This window comes from Malus domestica, chromosome 08 (assembly GCF_042453785.1).
Source record: "Malus domestica chromosome 08, GDT2T_hap1".
Lineage (NCBI taxonomy): Eukaryota > Viridiplantae > Streptophyta > Magnoliopsida > Rosales > Rosaceae > Malus > Malus domestica.
The window spans coordinates 11992340-12004077 of record NC_091668.1 but is presented as its reverse complement, the minus strand read 5'-3'; the positions used below and the strand labels follow the sequence as shown (position 1 = coordinate 12004077).

General features: G+C 40.4%; 1 protein-coding gene across 2 annotated transcripts; it reads left to right on the top strand.

Annotated features, from left to right (window-relative positions):
- The first annotated feature begins 3322 nt into the window (after positions 1-3322).
- LOC103421227 (uncharacterized) lies at positions 3323-6511 on the top strand. 2 transcript variants are annotated; one of them, XM_029107018.2, is made up of 3 exons: positions 3323-3815; positions 3909-3953; positions 6295-6511. In XM_029107018.2, exons 1-2 carry the CDS (start codon positions 3472-3474, stop codon positions 3934-3936), a joined length of 372 nt encoding a protein of 123 aa, XP_028962851.2. In that variant the 5' UTR covers positions 3323-3471; the 3' UTR covers positions 3937-3953; positions 6295-6511. The 2 variants fall into 2 exon arrangements, with proteins under 2 accessions (XP_028962851.2, XP_070682974.1); XM_070826873.1 differs by lacking the exon at positions 3909-3953 and having other exon boundaries at positions 3333-3815.
- Positions 6512-11738: the final 5227 nt, after the last annotated feature.

The window sequence follows — 11738 nt, the reverse complement described above, 5'->3', positions numbered from 1 at the left end:
GGCGATGTTGCCCTTTGGTTTAAATGGTACAAGTTGCACATTGGGTCTGGGTTTTGGGTCACCTTTACCGAATCACTTCTCCAACGGTTTAGGCTGGGCGATCAACTGGACTTCAACATGTCTTTTTCCCATGTGTCTTAGAAAGGCTCATTGGAGACCTATATCAATGATTTCATCCATTTGTCATGTCAGGCCCAAGGTTTGTCATGTCTGTCTTGATTTCTTCTTCATACATATATTCTTTCCTATCTTTGAGTATTTATGTATAATACGTTATTTCAAATTTCAAGACAAAATTTTCTTAACGGGGGTAGATTGTAACAACCCGTCCCAAATTTAGTTACGGATTTTGGAACGAGGGCAATTTCATCATTGCACGTATGAGATGTATTTTGTTTTGTTGCTTTTGGGATATTTATTTTTGAAATTATGCTTTTGGTCTTAATTGGTGTGCCCAAGGGGGGCCCACCCTTATTTTTTTCCCCGACCCAAATCCCTCATCTATCTTCCCTTACAGCTCTCTCTATCTCTTCTTTCTTCTCTCCCTGTAAGGTTCTCCTCTCTCACTTCTCCCCCTCAACTCATTTTCACTTCTCTCCCTTCTCCCTCGGTAAGCATTGAGATGGTGCCATGGGAAGATCACCACAGCCTTGGCGAGGCCCCTAACTCACCGCCACCTAGACCTCGTCACCATGAACCCTGGATAGGGAACCTGGGAACCTCGACTGTGGCAGATGCCACTGCTCACAAAGGAAACCTGGTGAGTTTCCAACGCCTCTGACGTATGTGAGCTACGAAAAACAACCTAAACCTTCCCCTTTTCATACTCATATTTCATTTCTGATTGTTTTTGTGTATTGTGGACGTTGAAACATCGAGAAACCAACTCGGGGAGACTTCCCCAGATTCCAACGAGAACCCGTGGGTTTTAGACCATTTTCCGGCCAACTTCGGCCACCTCAAGTCTTGAAATTGGTACGAATCTCTTCCTTGTTCCTTGAGCTTCAATTTGGTATATTGTATGATGGGTTTTAGTTAGGTTTTGGGGTTGAACGAAGCTGGGATAGCTCCGGCCTTCTTCTTCCTCGAAACGGCCAACTCGGCCAACCCAACCTAGAGTTTTAACCTACTAGGGCAAGCCCAAACCCCCATGCCTAACCCAGATCCTTAGGCCAAGCTACCAAGCCTAAATCCTAATTTATAACCCACTAAACCCAGCCCAGAATCTATGCCCAGACCCAATTGGCCAGGCTCAACCTTACAGCCCAAAACTCTCAGCCCAACCCAACTGAACCGACCCAAACCCAGAACCCAGTCAGCGCGTGGGCCTGCACGTGGACGCGTGTGGGCGTCTGCCTTGGCCGGCGCGTGGAGCACACGTGCCTCCACCGGAGGTACTATGCTCTGTCGCCGTCCACGGAGGTGCCGATGACTTTTTCCGCCAACTTTCCGGAGACCCAAATCGACGCATGCGGCGGCGGGTGGGGGTACTCGAGGTCCCCCCTTATGTTTTTCGACGTCCTGAATCCGTTTGCTCAAATTCAACCGTTTTAGTATAGTTTATAGCGTTTCCATCTTCTTTAGTTTGCACGGCTCTTTGACAGCGAAGTATCTGTGAGTGGACCCCTTCTAAAATGCATACATGAAAACATGATTTGTTGGTTACGTTTTATGAAACGTTTATTAGTAAATTAGATTTACACTTTATGATATATTATGCTTTATCGGATTTACATTCTTTGAAGTATAAATTATTTATGACTATATACTTTGAACATGATTTACGATATGACGTTTTAGCTACTGAGCTCCGTATATATATATATATATATATATATATATATATATATATATTAGAAATATTATGTTAATGTTTTTATGTGTGTACTTAGTGGTTATTCATACGATCTACCTACGGGCAAATGAAATCATTAATTGGCTTCAGTCGGGTGATGTAAGGCCTACGGGCAAATGATATTTATATATGGCTTAAGTCGGGTGTAGGTTGGTGGCTTCGGCCGGAAGATATTTATATTGGCTTCGGGCGGGAGATGTAGTGCCTTTGGGCGAATGAAGATATATGTGTATATATATGCCTTGTGCTACTACTACTACTAAGCACCCTATATACAATATATGTCTTATGAAAGGTTTTGTGGCATGCTAGGGTTCTCGGAAAAACATATTACTTATTATGATACATGAGTTTTCTAAACTTTGGGGTTAGTACGTTAAAGATTAACTGTTTTAGTATTACTTATATATCAACTTGGTCCACTCATGTTTTGTTTTGCGCCCCCTTAGGACTTAGAATCAAGGAGTACAATCACGGCGTCAGGGCATTCCCGCATCGGCATCTTCAAGTCCTCTCGGTGTAGGACCCATCCTTTTGTTCATTCAATTTTATATTATTCATTTTTAGTGTCTCCGATTAGTTATATACTCTGAACACGTTCCACAATTGCATATTCATTATAATTAAATTTACAAGCTTTATTTATGTTAGTTATTTCCTTCTAGTTCTCATGCATCCTAATATGGGTTCATCACCTTCGGATGTCAGCCAGCATGTGCATACCCTGGTCTTTTGGAGAATATCAAGATCGGGCGTGTCAAACCTTCAATTCATTTGATCAAACGGCAAAAAATAATGACTAGTGTGACAAGTGAAAGAATAGCACCACCCTTTAAGTATTTCCCATCAAATACTACCTTCTGAAAAACAAGAAAAATTCAATCTCAACAGTTGGTATACATTGCTATTGGCTTATACATATTCCTAAATACAAAGGAACTCAGGCGAAATTTTTGCCCCCATCTGCGGCGGGGGCACCAAAACTAGTTCACACCACTATGTAGTTCGAAGGGCAAAGATGTCAAAAGAAGTTATAGGAAAAATCAACCGCTTAACTCCTATTACGCATAGAACAACATTAGCTTTCGCCTAATATGGAATGAACAAAATCACAGGACTATTAACAATTCCTTTCTGCTATCGGTATTGTATCAATATGTTGTTAAAAGAAATTAATTTCACGCATATGTGAAATTAATTTAACGCTTTACATACTTTTTATTTTATTTTTAGGTTTCAGATTAAATAAATGAATGGAAACATTGATTAAAAGGGTTCCATCACGACCAGATTAATTCTCATATATAAGAAAGAACCGTTTTTCCCATTTGTAATTATCAACAAAGTGAGGGGTATTTCGGACAAACGATACTAGTTTCAGATTCTCTGCGAAAGGGAATAAGTTTGTTCTTCGTGGGAAAGGGAATAAGTTTGTTCTTCGTGGGATCTGCGAATTTTACTTAGAAGCCAAAACATTGCAGCCACCAACGTCCCCCGCCAAAAAAAAAAAAAAATGGAAACGCGTGGGGAGGAAACCCTATAAAAGTGAGCGTGCGACATGGAGATCCTTTTGGCGTGGGCTTCCGGTGGTTTGGGTGGGGAAAATCGACTTTTCAATGGGTGGCTTTCTCAGTCGATCGGTGGAGCTCGTGAACGCGACGAGTCCGGGTGTGGTTCTTGAGATAACGGAGGTGGAGGGCGATGAAAGGCGGGGCAGGCTGATTGTTAGGCTCGGACCTGGGGAGAGCAGAGAGATCAAGGGCAGCAAGTTCATAAACAGAAGCTTAAGTTCTCGTATTCATCGGAGCATTCATGTCACCGCCGTGCTTTCCGGCGGTGAAACGGCGAGAATGATCTTTCGGGCTAACTATTTTGCTGAGAACGGGAAGGTGATATTCCGGCTAGTGGGCGAGGAACTGAGGGATGACCCGGTAGTGATCCCCAATCTCCGTCGCTTGAGGTAAAAATTAATTTAACTTTCTGAGAGCTTCTACTTAACTATCTATGCGATAATATCGATTCATGAACTAAATTGTATGTGTTTGGTTGTTAGGTTCTTCTTCTGTGTTGGAGGAAGTTAAGCAACATTTGTGTATCGGTACATCTCTCTTTCGTTTTCTAATAATCTGTGCTTAACAAGTTTTGATTTTGTGCTTTGGTTCTGTGTTTCGGTTTCGTGTTTTGGTTTTCTACTTTGATTCTGTGTTTTGATTGCACTTTGCTTAGCAAAATTAGGACTTTTTGTGTAGTGATTATGAGTTTTATCGCATAACTGAGCATATTTGGATTTTGTTGTTGTTTTCTGGTTTTGTTCTTTAATTTTGTTTTTCTGGTCTGTGCTTAGGAAGTTTAAGGTTTTCTGGTTTTGTTCTTTGGTCCTGTCTTTGTGTGTCTGTGTGTGATTTGTTTCCTTTTTCAGTCTTGGTGGTTTGTGTGTTCGATAGTTTCTGTCCTGGTTCTGGTATGGATTGCAGGAGTAGTGACATTATTTGTGCTTTTTTGAGGTATAGCAACTTGGGAAAGCTCTTCTTTTTGAATTAATAACTTCTGCTTTTATATATTGAGTTATATTGAACGTTATTTGAAAGTGGTACTTTGCATTCAAAGATAATATATTTTTTCTGGTGAGAACAGTTCCCACACCCAAATATTTGCATAGTTCTGTATGTCCTGATTCTGTCTTCCTTTCGTTGTTTTCTCTTCTGTCTCTCTCTAGTTCTTCATTGGATGCTACTTTGCTCTCTGCTTCTTCAACAGATCTCTCCAACCTTTCAATTTCCTAGCACACGTCATTTCACAACCTACGTTCTGCTTCCTTATCGCTTCTGGTTCTTCTATCTGTTACCATCTCCTGAGTTTTTGTCTCATCTGTAAGAGGGGACAATATTTTTGGTTGCTGAGACATCTATTTTAAAGTTGGAGTAATATAAGATTGAGTGGAACTGAAAATGTTTTGGATTTTGTTATTTCCTAGATTTGTTCTTTGATGTTGTCTTTGTATGGTCTTTTGCTTTGCAAATTTATGGCTTTTTTGTGTGTAGTGATCATGAGTTGTATCACTTTGTTGACTCGCTCGTCTCTGATCTCTGTATAGTTTTCTGTGAACTAAGTTTTGAGGAAATGGGTTTCGTTGGAAAGTGTTTTGTTCATTCAACTTGGTTGAATTTGTTGGGGAAGATTTTCATTTTTCAATCTTGGTGATTTGTGTATTTGATGGCATTTGGTTCCGGTTTGGATTGCAGGAGTCTTACATTATTTGTCATTTTTTGAGGTATAGCAATTAGGGAAAGCTCTTCGTTTCGAATTAACATTTATATTGAAACTTGTAGTACTTGAAAGCGGTAATTTATATTCTAAGATAATATGATTTTCTGGCGAGAACAGATCCCGAATTTTGTATAATTCGGTATCTATCTTCTTTATGTACATTCATAAAAGCATTTTTGCTCTTTATTGTCAGATAGTCTTGTTTCCTTTTCATAAGGATTCGACGTGATCATGGAGTGCCGGCTGTCGACTACCTGACGCCCTCCCCCTCCTCCTTTATCCGGGCTTGGGACCGGCCATGTAAGACATAGGCGGAGTTATAGTCTTGTTTCCTTCATTGAAGCAAATTCCCTGTTCTATCTTCCTTTCTTCCTTGCCACTTCTTGCTCTGGTTCTAAATCGAATGTCAACGTCTCTTTGCTCTCTGGTTCTTTAGTGGATGCGGTCAACCTTTCCCAGCATCACTTTGTTTCACAACCTACATTGTGTTTCTTTTGCTTGCCTAGTGCTTCCATCTGTTGCGATCTTCTAGTTTTGTTTTTTAACAACGAATATTGGTCCCTCTTTAAGAGGGAGCAAGTTGTTTTGTTGCTGAGAAAGTTAGATAATTATAAGTCTCAGTGGAACTGGAAATCATATTTCACATTTGAATTTTGTTGTTTTCTGGTATGTGTTTACCAATGACTGTTATAATTTTTAAGCCAGTTAGGGTTTGATGTGAACTTTGAAATTAAACTTGCAAATCCATGATTAGTTGCAGTTTAGTGAGCAGGTTGCCCAAACAAATAGCTGTATAATACTCCTATTTAAAATAACATCACTTGGCGATATCTTCATACTTTGAAGGTCCTTACCCAAACACAGTTTCCGACCCACCCTATACATTGGTCTGGTGAATTTTGCCAATACAGGTCACCCACATTACTGACTTATCAGCTACTCCAAAATAGCCACAACCATGGCTTTCTAAATGTCACACAAGTCTTTAACCGCATATAAGTTTAGGGTATTCTTTGTATTGCATTGCTTCGTCAACTGGGTTTCCCCTGACCACCTTATAATCTTCTGACGACCGAGTAAAATGGGTTTCGTTGCAAAGTGTTTTTTTGTTCATTTAACTTGGTGAGTTGTGTTGGGTGATTTTCTTACAGGGTGTCTTTTCTGGATTGCAGGAGTTGTTAAATTCGTTGTGCTTGAGTCAAGCCAGTGTCAAAACTCAGGAATATGACTCAATGTCAAAACACTGGAATACCAGCTTAATCTTGAGTTGTAATTTGTAAAGAAACCTGTATTGTTTGAAGGGATCTGTATTGTAAGACTTAATTGCATGGTGAAAACAGTGCCGTCTTGTAAAATTCAGTGTTTTAATAATGTGCAGTTACAAAACGATTTTAGCTCTTAGCAATATTTCAAAGCTTTATGTGCAACGTGCCCATGCCTGGCCCTCTATGCCGGTCACAGAGGCCATGGATTCTCAATTCACGGTGCGCCGAGACATCTAGTTAGAACTGTCACCGGTTCCGATCGCACCATGACTGTCACTGTTTTTCTAGTCAGTATCTGACCTTGAATCTGTGTACCAATTTCTTCAAGGTTTTGTGGGGAGATATCAACAGTATTTTCAGGACTTAAAACCGAGTCGTCTTAATCTCTCAGGTGGCAGTTCTGGTGAAGAAGTGGAGAGATTTTATTGTATTTATAAAATACGAACCGACACACCACGCGTCATAATCTCTACTAATAAAACACTCATTATTAATCAAAATTCTACGAAATTATCAGTTTAAACCTTTAATTAAAATATAACATAAATAAGAAATATGAGGCAAAAATGTAATTTCACACAATCAAATTTTACTTTTTTTTTCAAAACCTCACTTACATGTAATCATAACATATTTCTAATTAAAAATAAAACATAAAAAATAAAAAAACTTCCCACTCCCACATTCTCTATCACTCTCTTCCTCTCTCCTTCTATTTCAAAAACAAAAATAAAAAAATTTCTTACACACTGTCTGTGTGCTCATATGCTAGTATTAATGTAGAGAATGAAAAAATACCGCTTCCTCCACTAGTTCTATGTCGACTAGTGTACCGACTGATATACGTAGAAAAATCTCTTCAAAAAGTGCACTTGTTTAATAATACTTTACCATGTGTAACATTTGGATTTTTAAATTGGTGAAGACCATCTTTGCCGGTTAAATAGGGTTCACTCCACTCACTTTACTTAATATTTTATTATATTATTAAAAATAATAAAAAGTAGGTATATAAAAAATTGCCTTAAAAAAAATCTTTGACTCATCTCTTGAAAAGATCATTTTTAATCATTCCCAATAAACTATAATGATGTGTTTGTTGTACCGGACTATCTCGGACTGAACTAGCTTCAGAGATTAAGTTAGACTGACTTAGACTACACTAAACTGAACTAACTTAATAAAGCGTTTGGTGCAGTGTCAGACTAAAAAGAAGGATAATACCAAACTACAATATTATATTTTTTTAATTCATATCTAATAATATTATATTAATTAATTCTACCTTTTTAATTCTAAAAAAACTCTCCCTCTCCCTCGTTCTCTCCATCAGTCCATCTTTTTCTCCCTTTTATCTCCCTCGTTCTCTCCATCCCACGCACTCTTTCCCTTCCCTCTTTTTTTCGATTAATTGCCAAAAAAAATTTCTACAAAACAAAGAATAGAGCTTCGTTTTTCAGGTTTTTGTTCAGTGGGCGTGGAATCCCGAATGGGCGAGCTTGGTTGGCCTAGATCTATTCGATTTTGGGTCTGACCTCGTTGAAGTGGTGGTTTGTGCTTGCAGCGCCGTCGTTGAAGTGGGGATTTGGGACACTTCTGGTTGTCGTTGCACTTGCAGCAATGCTCATCTGGCAGCGTTCTTTCAAATATCTCGTCTTTTGGGGATTTGCTTTTTGACGACGATGCAGGTCCATCGTCGATCGTCAAACAACAACGAGGACGATGCAAAGCATACTAGAGTCTTGGACGAGCTTGAGATGAAGCAAAGCAAGTGTAAGAGACAGGATTAGCAAACCTCTCCTTTTCGGGGGGTCTCGCTAAAGCCCCTTAGTGAAGCGTTTAATCCTAGCGAGTCCGTCTTAGTCTCATTAAACACAATCCTTGCTTGTTCCAAATACAGTCTAAGTACCCTAGCCAGTCCGGTGAAACTTAGAGAAGCCAATCAAACACGCCCTGAAGACTATAAAGACTGCTAGCCTCGTACGCTTATATCAATTTTTGTTTATTAATCTTTAATTTATTTGATCCAACGGTCGAAAATTGAGACGGGTATAAGAAGTAAAAGAATAGCACCACCCTTTTAGTATTCCCCGTTTGATGCTACTTTTTGAAAAACAACGAAAATCCAATCTTAACAGTTGGTATACATTGCTATTGGCTTATACATATTCTGAATACAAACTAACTAGGGCGAAATGTTTGCTCCCCCGTGGCAGGGGCACCAAAACTAGTTCACACCGCTAATGTAGTTCAATTGGCATAGATGTCGAGAGTTGTAAGGCAGACTGTTATAGCTGTGATTATCTTAATCACAAGCTTAGTTATCAAATAAGTATTTTTGATTAGTGAGGCCAGCTGACAGTAGTGTTGGAAAAACAATATATGTAACTCATTGTGGGAGAAATGAGGATACGAATATATTCAAGAAAAAATATCTCTTCTCTTTCTCTATCTCTTCCCATAGTTTTCGCCATTGTTGTGCTGCTTGCAGGTTGAGTTGGAGATCTGAGATTTGGTGTATAACAATTGGTATCATCCATCTCGGTCCTCGATTCCCTCTTGTATGCCCTGTCACGCGCCGACGACTCGATTAGCAACCATGGACGCTCGTCTCTCTACTGTCGAGGAAACGTTGGCGGATCTTCCCAACTTCATTCGCTCCTCCATTGCCGCTGCAAATCAGGACCTCACGGCTACTCTCTCCACTCAGTTCGAGGCCAAGCTCGCCTTCTCCTTTGAGCAATTTCGGAGTGAGCAGTCCTTTGTGGGGGGAGCTGGCTCGTCAAATCCAACACCGATAGTTGCCGACTCTGCTCTGGAGACCCCTCGCCCGCCTCGTCGTGATCAACTTGACCCAGGAGGTGGTGCCCCACGACTTCCATGGTCTCAACGAGTGGATTTTCCACGCTTCTTCGATGGAGATGATCTGCTCACTTGGATTTATAAGGCCAAGCACTATTTTGCTTGTTACAACACTCCCGCTCATCAGAAGGTTCTTACCGCCTTCTTCTATTTGGAGAATGAAGCGATGCAATGGTTCCAATGGCGCAATTGCATTCATACCACTCCTACTTGGGCGGAATTTACCAGTGAGCTTTGTAAGGAGTTTGGGCCCTCTGAATTTAAGGATTGTACTGAGGCACTTTTCAAACTGCGCCAAACAGGTACTCTCAAAGACTATGTATCTGAATTTCGTAGGCTTGCTAATCGTGCTCATGATGTTGGACCTGTGCTTCTCAAGAGTTGTTTTCTCGGTGGTTTAAAAAGGGAATTAATCTATGATGTTAAGTTGTTGCGGCCTGCTACAGTCCATGATGCCATATCGATAGCTATTCAGGTTGACTCTAAGCTTTCTGCCCTAAGAGCTCTCAATCCTAGAACCCTTCCTTCGGCTAAAATCACTCCCCTACCCATACTGCCTCGTAAAACTAAAACCACTATGTTACCATATCGTAAGCTTACTCCCGAAGAGGTTCAGCGCAAGAAAGATAAAGGGGAATGTTGGTTTTGCCCTGAAAAGTGGGTGGCAGGCCATAAATGTGGCAAAAAACAACTACTTCTGTTAGATGTGAGTGAGGAAGGTGATCTCTGTGAAGAGTTAGAAGAGGGAGTGCTGGCTGAATTACAGGGAATGACACTGAGTGAATGTGCATTTTATGGGGTGCATCACACACATCCTTTCCAAACTATGAAGGTTTTAGGCACTGTTAACAACCATTTTGTGAGAATACTCCTAGACTCGGGTAGTACGCACAATTTTATTGATTCTAGGTTTCTTAAGACAGTGGGGTGGTCTTTGCAAGCAACTAAGCCATTTGAGGTTAGGATTGCCGATGGGGTAAAAATCAAAAGCCAAAGGTGTTGTAGGCGCATACCCTTGGAAGTAGGAGGCTATCATTGTCACACGGACTTATTTGCACTTCCATTGGGAGGGTGTGACTTGGTATTAGGAGTGCAGTGGCTGTCCACTGTGAGTCCTGTGCTTTGGGACTTTCAGTTGCTTACAATGGAGTTCTAAGTGGGCAAGCACAAGTTCAAATTGTCTCACAGTACATCACCACAGCTTGCAGTGCAAGAAATGTCACTTCAACAAATTGACAAAGAGCTTTCTCAGTCCAATTTGGGGGTACTATTGTATTCTTTGGAGTCTAATGCAAAGGGTACTGAAATTCTTGGTGCTCAACAAGTGGAGGAGTTACAGGCAGTGTTGCAGCAATTTGAGACATTGTTTCAAATACCTACTCAGTTACCTCCGCACAGGACGCATGATCACAAAATTCCACTTATCCCTGGTTCAAAACCCCCTAGTATTCGACCCTACCATTATGGACCTGCACAGAAAGATGAGATTGAGAAGGCAGTCCAAGAGCTTCTTAAGTCAGGGTTTATAAGGCCTAGTCACAGCCCGTTCTCCTTTCCAGTGTTGTTGGTGAAGAAAAATGAAGGAACATGGAGATTATGCATGAATTATAGAGAATTGAACAGCATCACAATCAAGGATAAGTATCCTATTCCATTGATTGATGATCTCCTGGATGAATTATATGGGGCAAAGTACTTTTCTAAGCTTGATCTCAGGTCTGGGTACCATCAAATTAGGATGCATAAGGAGGATATTGAGAAAACAGCGTTTAGAACTCATAAGGGACACTATGAGTTTCTAGTAATGCCTTTTAGGCTTACTAATGCCCCTGCAACATTTCAAAGCCTCATGAATGACATATTCAAGCCTTATTTGAGAAAGTTTATCTTGGTATTCTTTGATGATATATTAATCTACAGTTCTTCATGGGAACAACATCTAGTTCACCTGCAACAAACAATGGAGTTATTACACAAGCATCAATTGTTCCTCAAGAAACAAAAATGTTCATTTGGGCAGCAACAAGTGGAGTATTTGGGTCACATAGTGTCCAGCGAGGGGGTTTCTGTAGACCCTACCAAAATTAAAGCTATTGTAGAGTGGCCAACCCCTAAGAATGTGAAAGAGTTGAGGGGATTCCTGGGTTTAACCGGTTATTACAGGAAGTTTGTGCCTGGTTATGGCAAAATCTGCCAACCTTTGTACAAACTCACGAGTAATGAAGGGTTCCTTTGGACACAAGCCACCGAGGAAGCTTTCCAACAACTGAAACAAGCCATGACTTCACCTCAACTCCTATCCCTACCCAACTTTGCATAACCATTTGTTATTGAGTGTGATGTTTCTGGTTTAGGCATTGGAGCAGTTTTGCAACAAAGGGGCAGACCTATAGCTTTTACAAGTCAAACACTTGGTCCCAGAAATCAGGCCTTGTCCACTTATGAGAGGGAACTTATTGCAATTGTATATGCAATTAAAAAATGGCAGC